The sequence below is a fragment of the Sinocyclocheilus grahami genome, unplaced genomic scaffold (genome assembly GCF_001515645.1).
Source record: "Sinocyclocheilus grahami isolate Dianchi unplaced genomic scaffold, SAMN03320097.WGS_v1.1 scaffold413.1, whole genome shotgun sequence".
Lineage (NCBI taxonomy): Eukaryota > Metazoa > Chordata > Actinopteri > Cypriniformes > Cyprinidae > Sinocyclocheilus > Sinocyclocheilus grahami.
The window spans coordinates 931,976-950,262 of NW_015505592.1; the positions used below are offsets into that span (position 1 = coordinate 931,976).

Here is an 18,287-nt window from a genome sequence, read left to right on the forward strand (position 1 = left end):
TACAGGTCTACGAAACGACAGGGAGAGGGGGGGGGGGGAATCAGGTGTAATAGACAATATAGTACCTGTATATTGTGCATACCTGTATCTCTTTATGTGATGACCAGGTAGGGGTGTGCGATATGGCGACATCATGATTTTTTTTTTCTCAGGAAAATCACGATTTTTATCATCTTTGTTTTACAATTTTTTTTGTGTCTTACAAGGTAACAAAATGTAAACTAAAAATAAGAATGGCAGATAATTAGGCTACAGTGGGTGAAGAGACAAATCTTTGTCATTATTAGGGCTGCCCTCGGCTAAAGATTTTTCTGGTCGACTAGTATTAGCATATAATTTTAAGCATTAGTTGACTAATCGCACATTTATTAACCCATTTAAATCATGCTAATGAGCCTTTAACTGCCTACATAGCTTGTTGCAACCATAGTTGCTTTCAGAAAGCGCACTCCAGATTGGGAACAGAGGGATTTGCATAATTGCCTTTCCACCAGGTTTCCTGTTCACACTCATCTTTTGCCTTGGATTCTTCTTATACCTTTCTTTCTTTTTTTTTTCTTTTCTTTTTTGTTCACCCAGACATTTGAATCAAAGAACTATGAGCTCTTATTGGTGATGATCGCCTCAAGCCAGTGTGTGGAGAGGATGCTTTGTTATTTATGGTGGTGATTCAGTTCCTACTCGCATGTTTGATGTGTATTGGCAGGTCTTAGTTGTTTGTCTTACCAGTATGTGGCCTTGTGCATGTTATAGAGAGAACTATGCTTATTTTTATTTAGTTTGTTAAAGAGTAAGGGTCTCATCTTTACATTATTAATGTTCAGAATAATGATTTATATATGAAGGTTAAGCCTCACCTACCCAAGTCAGATAAATTTTTTCTACATATGTGTGCTTGGATCAGTAAGTCGATTGATTGAAGAGATAGGCCTACTTGATAGAGAGAGTGCAATTATCAATCTAACGTAGAAACGATTACAGATCTGAGCACACAAATCAACTTACGACAGAGTTCACGTGTAATACATGAAGCATTCACAGGGCTCGCAAAATTTCAAAATCTCTGATAGCCCTTCGGGCAGACATTCTTCAGATTTTGGTAGCCCAAAATGAATTTAAGTTGGCCGAATAAAAAAAAAAAAAAAAAGACATTGGCTGAACTTCACTGCGGATAAATCAGGATGATTAAAAACTTCAGTGATCGCTTTTTTTCTTCAGATAAGTCAAGAGAGTAGGGGTGCAACGGTTTACAAAACCCACGGCTCGGATCATATTGCATTATCATATCAGATTTTAAGTAACAGATCGGGTCATTTTGCAGATGAGCTAAAAAAAAATATGGTTCTTATTTAAATAACAGAATACTTCTTTGATACCACAGCAAAGTGTTACACAGCAACTAGTAGCATATAGGGATGTAACGATTTACTCAACTCACGATGGGATGCGATTCACAATACTGATTTACAATACAATTTTCTCACAACTTTTCTTTTTAACAAAATGAGATTTAAGACAAATTATAAATGAAAAGGTGTCCTTTTACTATTTCTTAAACAAAATGCTGCACATTTCTTTGTGAAATTTAAATGTCAAATAATAAAACTAACTTGACATTTTAAAACAAATCCCAAATTAAATGATACAAATAAAATAAATCTCTTCATATAAAGAAACTAACGCTTTGGCTGTGCTTTTTCCATTTAAAATCAGAGGCAACCACTGCATTTTACTCACGATCCAAACAAAGATGCTAAATGCATGTTATTTAGATTGCAATTAAATTGTATAATTTCGAAATTTGAAGCAAAAACAATGGTTTGATTTTAGCTTTGTGAATGAGACGCAGATGTCACTCTCTGACAGCAGGTGGCGCTTATGGAACAGCGGGTATTTACAGGCTGCTGCCCCTTTAAGACCGAATGCACGGATCCAATATAATGATGCACTTGAGATTTCTTTCGCCACTGTTTGTTCACTTAAGACATAACCGACTGTGATTTACGAGAATACTTGCCGAGACAGTTATTTTGAGATGTCGAGGGAATGCGTGTGATGCTGACACCCGATTGGCCTACAAAGTGAAGTCATAGTTCCCCCACTCTATTATTCCCACCAGTATGTGTAGTTTTCCTATGACTGACGCTTTAAACTGTGAGATCATGTAATTGAGACTTGTTCATGGATCACAAGTGCGTGTTTGTTTTTCACTTTGAAAGAGTTTCTGCATAGCATCTGTAGAGCTCATTGATATAACCGATCAAACTGCCTATATAAACACAGCAAAAATAACACTCAAAAAATGCAAAAGCACATTCATATATATTTTCAATGCAGGGTACAAATGCAAAACAGCTGTGCATATTTTTGTGCATTTAAATTATAGCTATCACAGGATGTATGTGTATTTATGTAGTGTTCTGTGAGCTTACAAAACCCATGTTTCATGTTTGTTCATTTTGATGCGTGTAATGTTCTGTTGCAGCATTTATTTGTGTGGACCTTTGCTGCTTTTAACTCCATGAGAGCAGCATAAAAATGAATGGCTCAGAAGCCGTTGTTGTGTTTTCTGTTTTCCCCTCTTCCCTCTCCATTCTGCAGCTTAATACAGTTTTTTAGCATTTTTCAAAACAATTTCAGAAACACACACTTTCTCCCTCCTGTTCTTTCTGCTATGAATATTGGACATTAACTGTTTTTTAACTGTTAACATATCTTATTAACATTTATTAACACCTGCCTCATGGTCTAACAGCTTGACTATGTATTTTATAATTAATGATGTTGTAATGATAATTATATTTGGTTTGGTTTTGATGGTCTTCTCTTTCTTCTTTCAGCTGTCTGGGGAACCCACGCAAATATGAGGTAATTATAATTTCTTTTTGTAGAAAATAAAATGTTTCAGACAATTTGCTAGCTTAGTCTAATGCAAAAAATAAATCTAAATAAATAAATTTAGTAGATATCAGTGGAAAAAGTAGCAGATATCAGTCATTCTGCTCAGATGGGCTGCTCATCATTAGAAGACCTTTTTTATCATTTGCTCTTAAGGCTGTCACAATAACATATTATCACTACACAATTATCTTGCACAAAAGAATTCAAGGTAACAATATTATAGCAATTGTGTTTTTGTTTTTTGGAATCGCACTCAAAATACGAGTATAAGGACTTGGAGACAGAGTTTGTAACCATAGGTTTCCATATGGTAAAATGTGGTAAAAAGTCAAAAAAATTAATAAAAATGGACACTTTAAATAGTAGTTAATGCATTCCTGTGGAATCAAACCCATGATATTTAATGCAATGCCCACTTTTCACAGTTAAATCATTTCCAGATTAATCAAATCAATTTTGAATATCCCATTTCACTCAGATTGATCACATTTACAAGTTCTGGGTATGTGTATGTTGTGGGTGATTAGTGGTTGGTAATTTCTGTTGTGTTCATCAATTCGGATCGAAGCCCATGTAGCTCAAGTCCTGCGTGAATGACCATTGCACAATGCATTAACCAGAAAGAGATTAGAACTACTCACTGGGCTGTGCAAAACAAGCTTTGGGATAGATCAACTGCTGGCATGCGGTACTGTTGACTGTGAGCATCTTCATCATGCGTCCAGACTAAGCTGAGGAAGAGAATTGTGTGCTTCAGTAAGCTCTGCTGTGCAAGTGTGAATCTATGTGTACTTGTGTATCTGTGTGGCTGCGATAAAGCTGTCTGTTGTTGTTTCCCACAGGTCTATACAGGAACACGGAGAAATGAAGATTGAGCAGAAGATAGATGAGGTTTGTTAGCACAAGCTGTTCACGTGCATTTTGTAGGTTTTTTATTTTTTTTATTTTTTTTTTTTTTTGGAAGTTCACTTTTTCACATTTTATTTAGTGTCAACTCCTGCCTCATTTTCACTGGAAACCATATGTACGTAACAGCTGATATCCACACTTCAGGCTCTCTGGAAACATTGTGCAGCTACCCAAGAGCGTATTATAATTAAGAATTTAATTAGTCAAAAACATGCCTTTTGATAGCAATTAAGTTTCCTAGTCAGGGGGCAAGTAACAAGCAGTGCTGAGCTGTTACACTCTGCTTGGAAACCCCAACTACTCTTTCTCTGTGTGCGATGCTGTCCTGACTACATGTGTGACGTGACCCAGAATTTGTTATTTAAAAAGGGTTGATTTTAGTCTCTTTTTTTTCCCCCATTATGGTAATGCTGTGTTGCAGAGGGTAACAGGTAAAGGCTGGAATACACTACACTGAACAGATTTTAAAACACTGTAGGCATCATACATTTGCTGACTTTGTAAATGGTTACAAAGCAAAACTGGGCGTCATACACTAAACAACTGAGGATCACACACCACCAGTCTGAACACAAACTCGCACAGAAATGAATGAAAACAATGTGTGTTCTGAAATTGGCTCTATATGAAGGGCCAGATTTACTAAAGAGGGCAAATTAGCGTGAGAGTACAATCCCATAAAAGCGCAGATGAGAGGAAATTTCTGTGACTGATCTACTGACAACGTGTGAATTGAAGAACATAAATGCAACCGGATCATTTCTATAATGACCAACACAATCTACCAAGAGCAGCTCAAATTAGCGTCTGGTTTAAGACATGCTTTTTTTGTGCGATAAATTATGGCTCAAATACCAGTAGATAGATTAGCTCAAACCTTAGTAAATCACATTGTTTGGTTCATTTAAATAATCTCCTCCCATAAATTTTGCATCTGAAAGGGGGAACTCTTGCAAATGCCCATGCAAAAAGCTCAGTCACAAAAATGACTGTCCCCACAACTTTTCATATTTTTCACTGCATGTCTTTAAAAAATCCTGACAGTATAGTTTTTAACACTAAAAGAGGGTTTGCGCTGGTCCCAAGATTTCCTTGAGCATGTTTGTGATCCTCAGCTGTTAAAACCATGACCATATGATACACAGACACACACACACACACACACACACACACACACACAGGGGCTTTCATCAAAATGCTTGACTTTGTTTTTGCACTGTCGTCACCAAGCCCTCTTATTTGCCTCTTCAGTCACCTCACACCAGAAACAACTTTTCACTATCCAATTCATTCCAGATGGATCAAGTACTATCTTCATGTTGCCTTTAAAATATGACATATATCTCAACCCTTATCATGATGCTATAGACATGAATGATGCTTCAAATTAGGTGGCTTGTTGAGGTGAAGTAACCTGTTACATGTCTTGGCAGTCAGATGTACCATTTTTACCTGATGGATAACAAAACAGGTGAATATAGATGCCAGAATATCAGATGTGGGCCAGTATAAGAAACCACCCAGAACACCCATAGCAACCCTCCGAAAACCACTCAAAGTAGATGGCTGCATTTTTAGTTTGTCATATTTGCAACATGTTTGAGAAAGTGTGCTTTACACACCACAGTCTTGTTTGAAACTGGATGAAACCCATTTAATTTAACTCATGCTGGTACATTCACATTAAATGTCTGTAGAACTGTGATCTCGATCTTCTCATTATAGATCCCAAATGTCTCCTTATCACCTTCCAAAAACTAATTAGAAACCACATTTACCCTATCTGCCTGACATTATGGATCAAAGTATGTCAACACCTACTAAGGCTTATTTGTCAGCATCTGTGATAGCTTTTAGAAACGTTAATGTTTATTCCCCTGCCTGATGTTGATATTTCAATTAAAGAAGTGTTACAGTTTGGAGATTTTCTTCGACCCAGATCTTAACAATTTTGGCCATCATTTAACCTGTTAATGAAGTTCAGAATTAACATGATTAATAATTAGTGATTTGTGCTTGAATCGATTTAAGTATTCAGATTCATTACATGATATTCTGATTGGTTAAATTAATCACAGTTCATCAATCTCAATATTTGCTTAGAAAGACACCAAATGAGTTTAAAACAATGCTATTTTTTAGTTGTAGTTCTACATTCACATGCACACACACACACACACACACACACACTCAGGTTTACATTTGTGAAAAGTGGGGACATCCCATAGGCGTAATGGTTTTTCTACTGTACAGACCGTATATTCTAGGATATTAAATGTATATTCAGAAAAGATGCATTAAATTGATCAAAAGTAACAGTAAATACATTTATGATGTTTAAATAATTTCTATTTCAAATAAATGCTGTTCTTTTGAACTTTCTATTAATCAAAGAATAAAAAAATGTCCACAAAAATGTCAGTCAGCACAAATGTTTTCAACATTAGTAATAAGAAGAAATGCTTCTTGAGCACTAAATCAGCAAATTAGAATTATTTCTGAAGGATCATGTGACACTGAAGACTGGAGTAAAACAATTTTAATTGTAATAATTATATTGTATTCTATTATGATGTTATATTTTTTCTATTGTATTAATTACCCAATATTAAGGTTTTTGCTGTATTATTGATCAAATAAATGCAGCCTTAGTGAGCACTTCTTTGTAAAACAAAATCTTATCGACCCTACATTTTTGAATGGCAGTGTAAACTATTTTGTATTTTATTCAATTGAATTCCATTCAGGCCATTTAATTTTGGCCTTTTTTCACATAAACTTAAAAAACTTTGTCTTGGTCAGAGATACATTTCTGCCATTCTGTCTGTTTAGCTTCCCTTAGAAGGCTTTGGGCCCTATCATACACCCGGCGCAATGCGGTGCAAGGCGCGCAGCGCAAGGGTTTTTGCTAGTTGCAAATGCATTTTTGTGTGCCCATGGGCGTGCTGGTCTAAAAAAGAGGTGTGTTCAGGCGCATTGTTGGCGCGTTGCTATTTTGCTATTTTGAAAATACACTGTGCCGTAGACCAACTCAAACCTGGTCTAAGGTCTGGTGCAATATTTTTTCTTTGTTATTTAAAGCGCGCGTTAGTAATATGTGCCTATAGGCGGGTGCACAATGCACGTACACTTTGCTTATTACACACACAGGGACGTGCAGCAGCACACAAACATTTTTAAAAATTAAAAATTACATTCAGCCATGTAAATGGCGAACCTGCCATGGCGCGAGCGCAACCGGCTTTTAAAGGGGATGGGAGATGAGACTCTGATTGGTTAATTGCATGTTACGCCCAAAAAACACCCATTAGTCATTAAGAGAATAGGGACAACCCGTTTAGACCATGCGCCCGGGCGCGCCGACCGTTTTCCCGTCGTTAAACTAGCAAAAGTGGATTCGGGGACACCCTGAGTGCACCTGCGCCATGCGCTTAGATCGTTAAAATAGGGCCCTTTAATCTCACCTGACTAATGGATGTATTTCCCCTCACACTCTATAAATTTCTCTCTGATCGCCTCTTTTCCTGTTCTCTTTGTTTCTTTCTTTGTGTCTCATGTTTCTCTTTCTTTGCCCATCCTGTCCTGTTCTTGCTTTTATATCTAACTCTGTTGCTCACAGGCAGTGGCACCTCTCAAGGAGAAGATACGGGAACTTGAGCTTAGGTATGTTTTTTTAACGGTCTTTTACAGATAATACAATTATTTCTTATAGTACAATACTTTAAAACACCGTAATATTTAGTATATTTATCTATTTATTTACTTACTTTATATTATACATGCTATTTTTAATGTGGCCACATTTGACAAATATGTTGTGCAGTAGTGAGGAAAAAAGCCTTGAGAAGAAAGTAATCATCTGGGTAGGATATTTCTCAACCTCAAATTACACTAAGTTTGCTTCATAAAGTGGCATATGTCTTAAAACAGACAACCTGGAGAAGCTTAAGCAAGGATGAATGGATGAAAAGACAAGCTGAAGCATAATGTGCACCAAGCTTTGATTGACGTAGCAAGAGAGTCAAATTTGCTCTTTCACCGTTGTGTTTTTTATATATATATATATATATAAAGCATGATGTTTCCACCCCCATGCTTCACAGTAGGTATGGTGTTCTTTGGATGCAACTCAGCATTCTTTCTCCTCCAAACATGACAAGTTGAGTTTTTACCAAAAAGTTCTATTTTGGTTTCATCTGACCATATGACATTCTCCCAATTCTCTTCTGGATCATCCAAATGCTCTCTAGCAAACTTCAGACGGGCCTGGACATGTACTGGCTTAAGCAGGGGGACACGTCTGTCACTGCAGGATTTGAGTCCCTGGCGGTGCAGTGTGTTACTGATGGTAGCCTTTGTTACTTTGGTCCCAGCTCTCTGCAGGTCATTCACTAGGTCCCTCCGTGTGGTTCTGGGATTTTTGCTCACAGTTCTTGTGATCATTTTGACCCCACGGGGTGAGATCTTGTGTGGAGCCCCAGATCGAGGGAGATTATCAGTGGTCTTGTATGTCTTTCATTTTCTAATAATTGCTCCCACAGTTGATTTCTTCACACCAAGCTGCTTACCTATTGCAGATTCAGTCTTTCCAGCCTGGTGCAGGTCTACAATTTTGTTTCTGGTGTCCTTTGACAGCTCTTTGGTCTTGGCCATGGTGGAGTTTGGAGTGTGACTGTTTGAGGTTGTGGACAGGTGTCTTTTATACTGATAATGAGTTCAAACAGATGCCATTAATACAGGTAATGAGTGGAGGACAGAGGAGCCTCTTAAATAAGAAGTTACAGGTCTGTGAGAGCCAGAAATCTTGTTTGTAGGTGACCAAATACTTATTTTACCGAGGAATTTACCAATTAATTCTTTAAAAATCCTACAATGTGATTTTCTGGATTTTTTTTCTCATTTTGTCTCTCATAGTTGAGGTATACCTATGATGAAAATTACAGGCCTCTCTCATCTTTTTAAGTGGGAGAACTTGCACAATTGGTGGCTGACTAAATACTTTTTTACCCCACTGTATATATATATATATATATATAATTTTTGTTTATCCAGGTCAAGGGGATATTAAATGTATATTCAGAAAAGATGCATTAAATTGATCAAAAGTAACAGTAAATACATTTATGATGTTTAAATAATTTCTATTTCAAATAAATGCTGTTCTTTTGAACTTTCTATTAATCAAAGAATAAAAAAATGTCCACAAAAATGTCAGTCAGCACAAATGTTTTCAACATTAGTAATAAGAAGAAATGCTTCTTGAGCACTAAATCAGCAAATTAGAATTATTTCTGAAGGATCATGTGACACTGAAGACTGGAGTAAAACAATTTTAATTGTAATAATTATATTGTATTCTATTATGATGTTATATTTTTTCTATTGTATTAATTACCCAATATTAAGGTTTTTGCTGTATTATTGATCAAATAAATGCAGCCTTAGTGAGCACTTCTTTGTAAAACAAAATCTTATCGACCCTACATTTTTGAATGGCAGTGTAAACTATTTTGTATTTTATTCAATTGAATTCCATTCAGGCCATTTAATTTTGGCCTTTTTTCACATAAACTTAAAAAACTTTGTCTTGGTCAGAGATACATTTCTGCCATTCTGTCTGTTTAGCTTCCCTTAGAAGGCTTTGGGCCCTATCATACACCCGGCGCAATGCGGTGCAAGGCGCGCAGCGCAAGGGTTTTTGCTAGTTTCAGCCTGACGCAGTTCTCATTTTCCCATCCTGCGCCGTGTTGTTTAAATAGCAAATGCATTTGCGCCCATTTGTGTGCCCATGGGCGTGCTGGTCTAAAAAAGAGGTGTGTTCAGGCGCATTGTTGGCGCGTTGCTATTTTGAGGAACTGAAAATACACTGTGCCGTAGACCAACTCAAACCTGGTCTAAGGTCTGGTGCAATATTTTTTCTTTGTTATTTAAAGCGCGCGTTAGTAATATGTGCCTATAGGCGGGTGCACAATGCACGTACACTTTGCTTATTACACACACAGGGACGTGCAGCAGCACACAAACATTTTTAAAAATTAAAAATTACATTCAGCCATGTAAATGGCGAACCTGCCATGGCGCGAGCGCAACCGGCTTTTAAAGGGGATGGGAGATGAGACTCTGATTGGTTAATTGCATGTTACGCCCAAAAAACACTCATTAAGAGAATAGGGACAACCCGTTTAGACCATGCGCCGACCGTTTTCCCGTCGTTAAACTAGCAAAAGTGGATTCGGGGACACCCTGAGTGCACCTGCGCCATGCGCTTAGATCGTTAAAATAGGGCCCTTTAATCTCACCTGACTAATGGATGTATTTCCCCTCACACTCTATAAATTTCTCTCTGATCGCCTCTTTTCCTGTTCTCTTTGTTTCTTTCTTTGTGTCTCATGTTTCTCTTTCTTTGCCCATCCTGTCCTGTTCTTGCTTTTATATCTAACTCTGTTGCTCACAGGCAGTGGCACCTCTCAAGGAGAAGATACGGGAACTTGAGCTTAGGTATGTTTTTTTTATTTTTTTTTTACACCAAAAAATGTGTACACTGTGCTAACTTCATGTTTGGCTGTGCTTCATATCATGCCATGGTCTTTTACAGATAATACAATTATTTCTTATAGTACAATACTTTAAAACACCGTAATATTTAGTATATTTATCTATTTATTTACTTACTTTATATTATACATGCTATTTTTAATGTGGCCACATTTGACAAATATGTTGTGCAGTAGTGAGGAAAAAAGCCTTGAGAAGAAAGTAATCATCTGGGTAGGATACCCCCTCACACTCTATAAATTTCTCTCTGATCGCCTCTTTTCCTGTTCTCTTTGTGTCTCATGTTTCTCTTTCTTTGCCCATCCTGTCCTGTTCTTGCTTTTATATCTAACTCTGTTGCTCACAGGCAGTGGCACCTCTCAAGGAGAAGATACGGGAACTTGAGCTTAGGTATGTTTTTTTAACGGTCTTTTACAGATAATACAATTATTTCTTATAGTACAATACTTTAAGTGGTTTACAGAAAATAGGAAATGAAAACTGTTGCTTATAAATGTAGCTCTTCAGAAGGGCAGTAGTGCAGATTTTTCTGAGGGATGAATTTGTGTTATAATGAAGCTTCTCTGGAGTGCACAGAACACAAGAGATTTGAGTTACCTAAAGAAAAATGTGTTCTCTATGGGACCAGTGCAGCAGTTGAAATTATATACATATCCACTTGTCAGTATTGAGTATCTCAGTGTCAGTATTGAGTATCACGGAGAAACTCAAGAATAATTGATAGGAAAATCAAAAGCACAGATTCATCCTGCTTGATTTTTTGAATGGTTATCGAGTTTCTGCTCTTAGATACTGATAAGTGGATTTGTACTGAAATAATTTGAAAGAGTGGCTAGGAGAATGTAATGTGCTTAAGGACATTTTTCATCAGCATTGATTTCTTTGCACTTATGTCTCTATGTAGGGGTCTTTTGAGGTATAGAATATAATTAGTCTTGAATCATGCTTATTTAAGGTTTTCTTTCATTATACAGTTTTACCCAGAAGTACCCACCTGTGAAATTCTTATCAGAGAAGGACCGAAAGAGGATTTTGGTAAGAAGTTCTTCTCAGTCTTCTTAAGTGTTTAGAAACTACTGCTTCAATAATACATGTACCTCTGTCTGTCAAATATACATGGGATCCCTTGCTCCTTACTAAATTATAGTTGGTCTTCATAGTTTATTGCCGTTTAATTGTTCATTTTCCACTCTTTGGCAGATCAGTGGCATTTTTTCTTTCCTCCAACAGAAATGTTATTAAATAAAATCTACTGTGTTTATATGATCACCATGTCAGGTTAAATTTGACAATGTGTCACAATGAAATGATTGTAGTAGGAAGTTTTTCAATAGGTAGCATTGCACTCAGACGATTGAGACTGAATTACAATTATAGCAATCAGCTGCAAAGGCTACAAACATGGTTTACAGAAAATAGGAAATTAAAACTGTTGCTTATAAATGTAGCTCTTCAGAAGGGCAGTAGTGCAGATTTTTCTGAGGGATGAATTTGTGTTATAATGAAGCTTCTCTGGAGTGCACAGAACACAAGAGATTTGAGTTACCTAAAGAAAAATGTGTTCTCTATGGGACCAGTGCAGCAGTTGAAATTATATACATATTCACTTGTCAGTATTGAGTATCTCAGTGTCAGTATTGAGTATCACGGAGAAACTCAAGTATAATTGATAGGAAAATCAAAAGCACAGATTCATCCCGCTTGATTTTTTTAATTGTTATCGAGTTTCTGCTCTTAGATACTGATAAGTGGATTTGTACTGAAATAATTTGAAAGAGTGGCTAGGAGAATGTAATGTGCTTAAGGACATTTTTCATCAGCATTGATTTCTTTGCACTTATGTCTCTATGTAGGGGTCTTTTGAGGTATAGAATATAATTAGTCTTGAATCATGCTTATTTAAGGTTTTCTTTCATTATACAGTTTTACCCAGAAGTACCCACCTGTGAAATTCTTATCAGAGAAGGACCGAAAGAGGATTTTGGTAAGAAGTTCTTCTCCGTCTTCTTAAGTGTTTAGAAACTACTGCTTCAATAATACATGTACCTCTGTCTGTCAAATATACATGGGATCCCTTGCTCCTTACTAAATTATAGTTGGTCTTCATAGTTTATTGCCGTTTAATTGTTCATTTTCCACTCTTTGGCAGATCAGTGGCATTTTTTCTTTCCTCCAACAGAAATGTTATTAAATAAAATCTACTGTGTTTATATGATCACCATGTCAGGTTAAATTTGACAATGTGTCACAATGAAATGATTGTAGTAGGAAGTTTTTCAATAGGTAGCATTGCACTCAGACGATTGAGACTGAATTGAGACAGAAACAGCAGGGAGTAGAAAGACTGCTCTATTCCTCTGATTATTTACTGTGCTTATTTAGCCGCATGTTGTGATTCAGTCCCATGTGACCACTGCTTTATTAAAATGTATCTCAAATTTAGTAAGTAAAAAGTAATTTATGACTATATATTTCAGTAATGTTGGCATGTGAAATGACATAGTCTTTCCTCTGATAGATCACGGGTGGGGCAGGATTTGTGGGCTCGCACCTCACTGATAAGCTGATGATGGATGGTCATGAAGTGACAGTGGTGGATAATTTCTTCACTGGCCGTAAGCGCAATGTTGAGCACTGGATTGGCCATGAGAACTTTGAACTGATAAACCATGATGTGGTGGAGCCACTCTATATTGAAGGTGGGTGTATTCACATGATTGCTCACTTAGCAGAACATTATTTAATTTAAACACACATTAATAGAAATGTGTTGGAGAAACAATTAAATGTGTTACAGCATTACCTATAGATTGTGCTAACATCCTGTCGACTATGCCAAAAACGTTAGATGAAATCTTCATGCCAAGAATATTGGATCCAGTCTCTTTACTAGATCCCATCAGAAGGTATCTGTTTTGTCTGGGATCCAGAACTAGCCAGAATGGCTCTTTTGTTTGGTACCCAAAACTGTATTGACTTTCTTCTATCATATTAAAATTCTTTGTAATCTATCTGTCTTCTATCATCCTGACAGGAAGAAATAGAAAGCCAGGCAAGAGCAGAAGTCAGGAGGCAAAGTGATTTGAGATGGTCCTCATTGCAGAACACAAGATCCAGGGGGCTCCTCCCACCTTACATATACCTAAACCTACAGAATTTGGTCTGATACCAAAAAACTGTAAAATGGCTCTTTTGTTTGGTACCCAAAACTGTATTGACTTTCTTCTATCATATTAAAATTCTTTGTAATCTATCTGTCTTCTATCAGCCTGACAGGAAGAAATAGAAAGCCAGGCAAGAGCAGAAGTCAGGAGGCAAAGTGATTTGAGATGGTCCTCATTGCAGAACACAAGATCCAGGGGGCTCCTCCCACCTTACATATACCTAAACCTACCCATCTCCACCCCTAAACCTACCAATCTCCACCCCCTAGATGTGGATCCAACCACGCCCCCTGGATCTTGTGTTCTGCAGTGAGGGGCTACTGAGTGAATTTGAAAAAAAAAAATTTTTTGCAGGATTTATTGAACAATCTTAGTTGTGTATGTTTCAATGCACAGACTTTGTGTAAACTTGATCCCTGATTCATCTGACCAGCACAAATCCAAGTGTTATATACCAGAGCAAAAGCAATGGAAAATTACTGCTTAACAACATTGTGCTGTGTTAAAAATCTGAAATGGAGACATTCTTTTATCTCTAACTTGTAAAGACAAATATCCCTTGAAACTATGTAATCATAAGATTAAACAACAATAAAAAGCACTACAAGAGCAAGGACAATATTTAATATAATAAAAAAGACAACATGTTTAATTGTACACAATAATAATTTATATTATTAAATTGAATAATTAAATAATTAAGATTCAATTATTATGAACAAATAAATTAAAGAAAATCAAACAACATGTATGTTCTCTTGAAGCTACACTTGACACAGTTTGCTATTATTATTAACAACAACATTAATAATAATAATAATAATAATAATACATTTGTGAATATGCAAAATGATTGAGAAATATTGTAAATTGGTGAGTAATTAAAAGTAAATGTAAAAACAGTGGGCATAAGTAAAGGATACTAGAAAGAAAACGTTAAAGTGCCTCTATTATGCTATTTGAAAGGTTTATAATTTGGTTTTGGGAGTCCCCAACAACAGGTTTACATGCATGCAAGGTCAAAACACACTTTCATTTTCTTATAATATGCATTTAAATTATCCTTATTTCTCAGTGACTCTCAAACAATTCGTTCGAAGATTCATCTTTCCAAACCCTTCCTTTGCATGAGGTTACTCTGCTCTGATTGGTCCGATGACACTGTTGTGATTGGTCTACTGTGTACAGATCATGTCGTAAACAGAACGTAGTAAAGACCCAAACAATAATGCTATATGTGTTAGCCAAACACAGACGTGGAGTACTGATAAAGCACTGCAGTTTGTAAACCAACGTATTTCTCCATCCTTTATCCTGACTCCAAGTAATAAGAACAACAGACATTCTATGTTAATCGCCACATTTCTAGACAATAGCAGGCCCACAGCTGATTAGCAGAACTATAACGTGAGTTAGCCGGAGACTTACACGACACACACAACTATTTTTGCACATTCGACAGAACATTACAGCAACAATTATTAATCAGAATTATTCATTGTTAATTAAACAATTATTAATTGTGATTCGAAGGAGCAAGCTGGTCCAAACAATCTGCTGTGGTATCTGCTGTGGTATCGTAGACAAGATTAATTTTAACCACTAATACTTCACAGCCTCATCCTTTGGAAGTGAAAATAAACCGAATTTACTTTCACAGCGCAGAGCACAGCGTCTTGTCGACATGTTATCCACATGACTGAGCTACAGCGTTTGAGGGAGGCTCAAGTTTTCGCGGGATGTCCATGCAAAACGTAGGTGGGCATTATGCATATGTGGTAACTTGTGACATGTGAACTTAACGGAAATGAGATTCAAATTTTAAATGACTCATTTAAGCGATTCAGAGTTGACTCTTTCTTTTGAGAGACAATAACTTTATGATGCACTTTCAGCTTTACAACTTTGCAGACTGTTTACATTTCCATACAGCCACCTTACTACATAAAAGGTAATGTTCAAAAATCCATAATAGGGGCACTATAAAATTTATACCTCCTTTAGTTGCCTCAAAGGTACAAAGTAGGTACAGAGTGAGTTAAATTAAAAATCTTTGCATCTGTGCACTTGTCAGTCATGTTCTTGTGAAATTCACTTTCTGATTGCATGGTCTTTCTATTAAGGGTGGGATTGTTCAAACCGGTATCATTATGGGAAGTGAAAAGACTATTAAAACAAAAAAGAGGAAAATGATTTAGATTCAGCTGCCTCTGTAAGAACCTAACGTTTTCAAAGTTAAAGAGGTGGGGAGAGACAGAAACATTCAATTTGTTTTGAGGACAGTCACTGGACCCAACAGTGAGTGCTTGAATGAAGTGATAAAGTGCTTAAGAGAAGCTTCAGGTCATTATTTTGGCCCAGGTGTGAGCTTCACAGTATTTTTCGCCCCTCTTTGTTAGGCATCATCACACCTCCCACCACTCCTGCTAATCAAACCAGCAGAAGTGAGAGGGCGGCAAGTTAAAAACAATGTCAGCTATCTCTGTAATGGAAAATCTCAGCAGCTGGCAGCAACCCCTGATGAGTACAGGGTGACACACTTTACTGTGACATTAGCCACATTCACACAAGAAACCAGTTAATTTACAAATTATAAACGTTATTGTTAAATGTGGGGGGGGGGGGCTGGGTGTTGGGGGGAGCGTCCGAATTCTGAAGCCCGGCTTATAACATAGCAAAAGAGGAACTCCTGTTCACAAAATTCAGTTCAGAAATAATACTGAATGAAAAAGAACAGGTTGATGCTAATCTCACATTTGTTACCATATAACTATAAACTTTGATAACGGAAAAAAACTATTCATCAGCATGCATTAATACCATGTAGCAAAAAATAAATAAAAATGTGCGACCAAATCATGTGCTGGTGCGACCAACTGAGAAAGTTGTTGAGACATGTTGCATTAGAAAACAAGACAATAGATCTTAGGAAGAAAAACACTTTTTGCAGAGTGATCAGTAGGTACAGTAAAAGTTATTTCCATATTCTAGTAGTATTAATCTAATGGAGATCTGTTGAAACTGTAGCGAATACAAATTTTGCACTTCCTAAATGCAGAAACCCTGGTGATACCATTTGCTGGAAATTACATTTTAACAGCTGTGCCATTCAGCACTTGTCCAATTTGATAACATTATCATCACAGGCCTATAATGAAATGGCTTGAAGTCACTGCATCAGCTCCTTCTGAACTTGGCCAACACAATCTCATGAGGAAAAAGTAACTGTTTTATGGGGTGATGATTTCATATGAATTTTCTTTCAATGTTATTCGAAAGAAATTTGATTTGTAAAAAAAATAAATAAAAAAGTACACGCAAAATTCCACCCCTAACCTCAACCTTAAACCTAACTATTCAAATGAAATCATACAGAATAGCCACCAATACACCAAAACAAATATTTTACATATAGTACGACCCAACTTTTTGACTGCAGATTTCTTACATCAGAGCATTCTAACCTTGAACATGCTCAAACCATTTATCTTACAACTTTGTTCACATGCAGCGTCAACACAGAACTTTTCTGGCTTCTTAAACTGGCTCAACGGGTCCTGCACACCCATGACCTCTAAACTGGTAAAATACCACTGGTGGTGGTAAATGCTAAAGTACTTTTGTTGTCTGACAGATTTTCTCTACTGGTTATAATTCTGTGGCAACACATATAACCAGAATGGTAACATATGGTAAAATGCTATTGTTATGATGACAATGGTAACATATGGTAAAAAGTTTAGCAAACTAAACATTTAGTCTAGTTTAGAGAGAATGCTATTTATTTTCTTTTATTTCCTTTGTTTTTAAGATTTACATATATTAATAATGTCTCGGTACAAAAAGTTATCAAGGTATTGTGGATCACAGGAAATGTCACACTGGATTTTGTGTAATAAAGCCAGTCAAATTACTGTCATATAAATGTCCATTAGTAAATAGTCTGTAAGCAGTCACTTTAGATCTAGTCTCAGCTTCTGACAGCATGCCCATGGACCATCTGATACATTGCTGGCTGTGTCCATGAGTCAGGATAAACAGGATTTTCTCAGCTTGCCAAAATTTGGTTTACAAGTTACCAGACTGCTACAGTGAGTCCTTCTGAAGAAGGTGCTAGCCACTGTGTTTGCCATTTTAATTTATGATAGATATTCAAGTGTTTGGCTTCAGGAACTTAAACCTGCAAGTAGCTAAAATAGCTCTTCTGTCCTCAAGCACAACTGTATATCACACTTTCTGTAGAATCTTTTCCCTGATAGTTATTTTTATTGTTTCTGTAGACATTCTGAGATTGACTAACTGATAATGGATTTTGGGTAGCCTCTTATATTCTTAACTATGGCTATATTTGGGTAGACCACGGCCCAGACTCACAAAACAATTTTAATAAAATTGTGGTGTTCCCTATCGAAAATGGTCTCTCCTGTTGCATATACACGCTTATGTGGGAAACTCATATTTACTCTGAATGCTGAAGCCTGATTTGTTCATGTTTGTTTAGCTACACAAACAAATGGCAATTGAGAATTTTTCTCCTTCAGCGCAAATATCTCCTCGCTGGACTCTGAAGAGAAGAAGCAGCAGCAGCTTGCTTACTTGCCATAGAAGAACCCCGGCAGTGGAAAGATGCTACTCCTCAGTGCTTCTCCTCTGCGGCCATCCGGCGAACATAAGCATGGTGTGGCTCGTGTCTCACCCTGCTTCAATCACGGATCGCTGCCTTCAACAAAGGTGATCCTCCCTGTCCAGTCTCCCGTT

At 36.8% G+C, this 18,287-nt stretch overlaps 1 protein-coding gene across 2 annotated transcripts in view; it reads left to right on the forward strand.

The window, feature by feature from the left end:
* Positions 1 to 18,287, forward strand: part of LOC107551074 (UDP-glucuronic acid decarboxylase 1) — an 87,156-nt gene that overhangs the window by 20,974 nt on the left and 47,895 nt on the right. Inside the window, exons 2-6 of one of the 2 annotated variants that reach the window (XM_016232566.1) lie at positions 2,841 to 2,868; positions 3,744 to 3,792; positions 7,430 to 7,473; positions 11,340 to 11,400; positions 12,884 to 13,064. In XM_016232566.1, coding sequence (XP_016088052.1) covers positions 2,841 to 2,868; positions 3,744 to 3,792; positions 7,430 to 7,473; positions 11,340 to 11,400; positions 12,884 to 13,064 — 363 coding nt within the window. Of the gene's footprint in view, positions 1 to 2,840; positions 2,869 to 3,743; positions 3,793 to 7,429; positions 7,474 to 10,711; positions 10,756 to 11,339; positions 11,401 to 12,883; positions 13,065 to 18,287 lie in introns of both variants that reach the window. The other variant, XM_016232567.1, reaches the window with a different exon arrangement.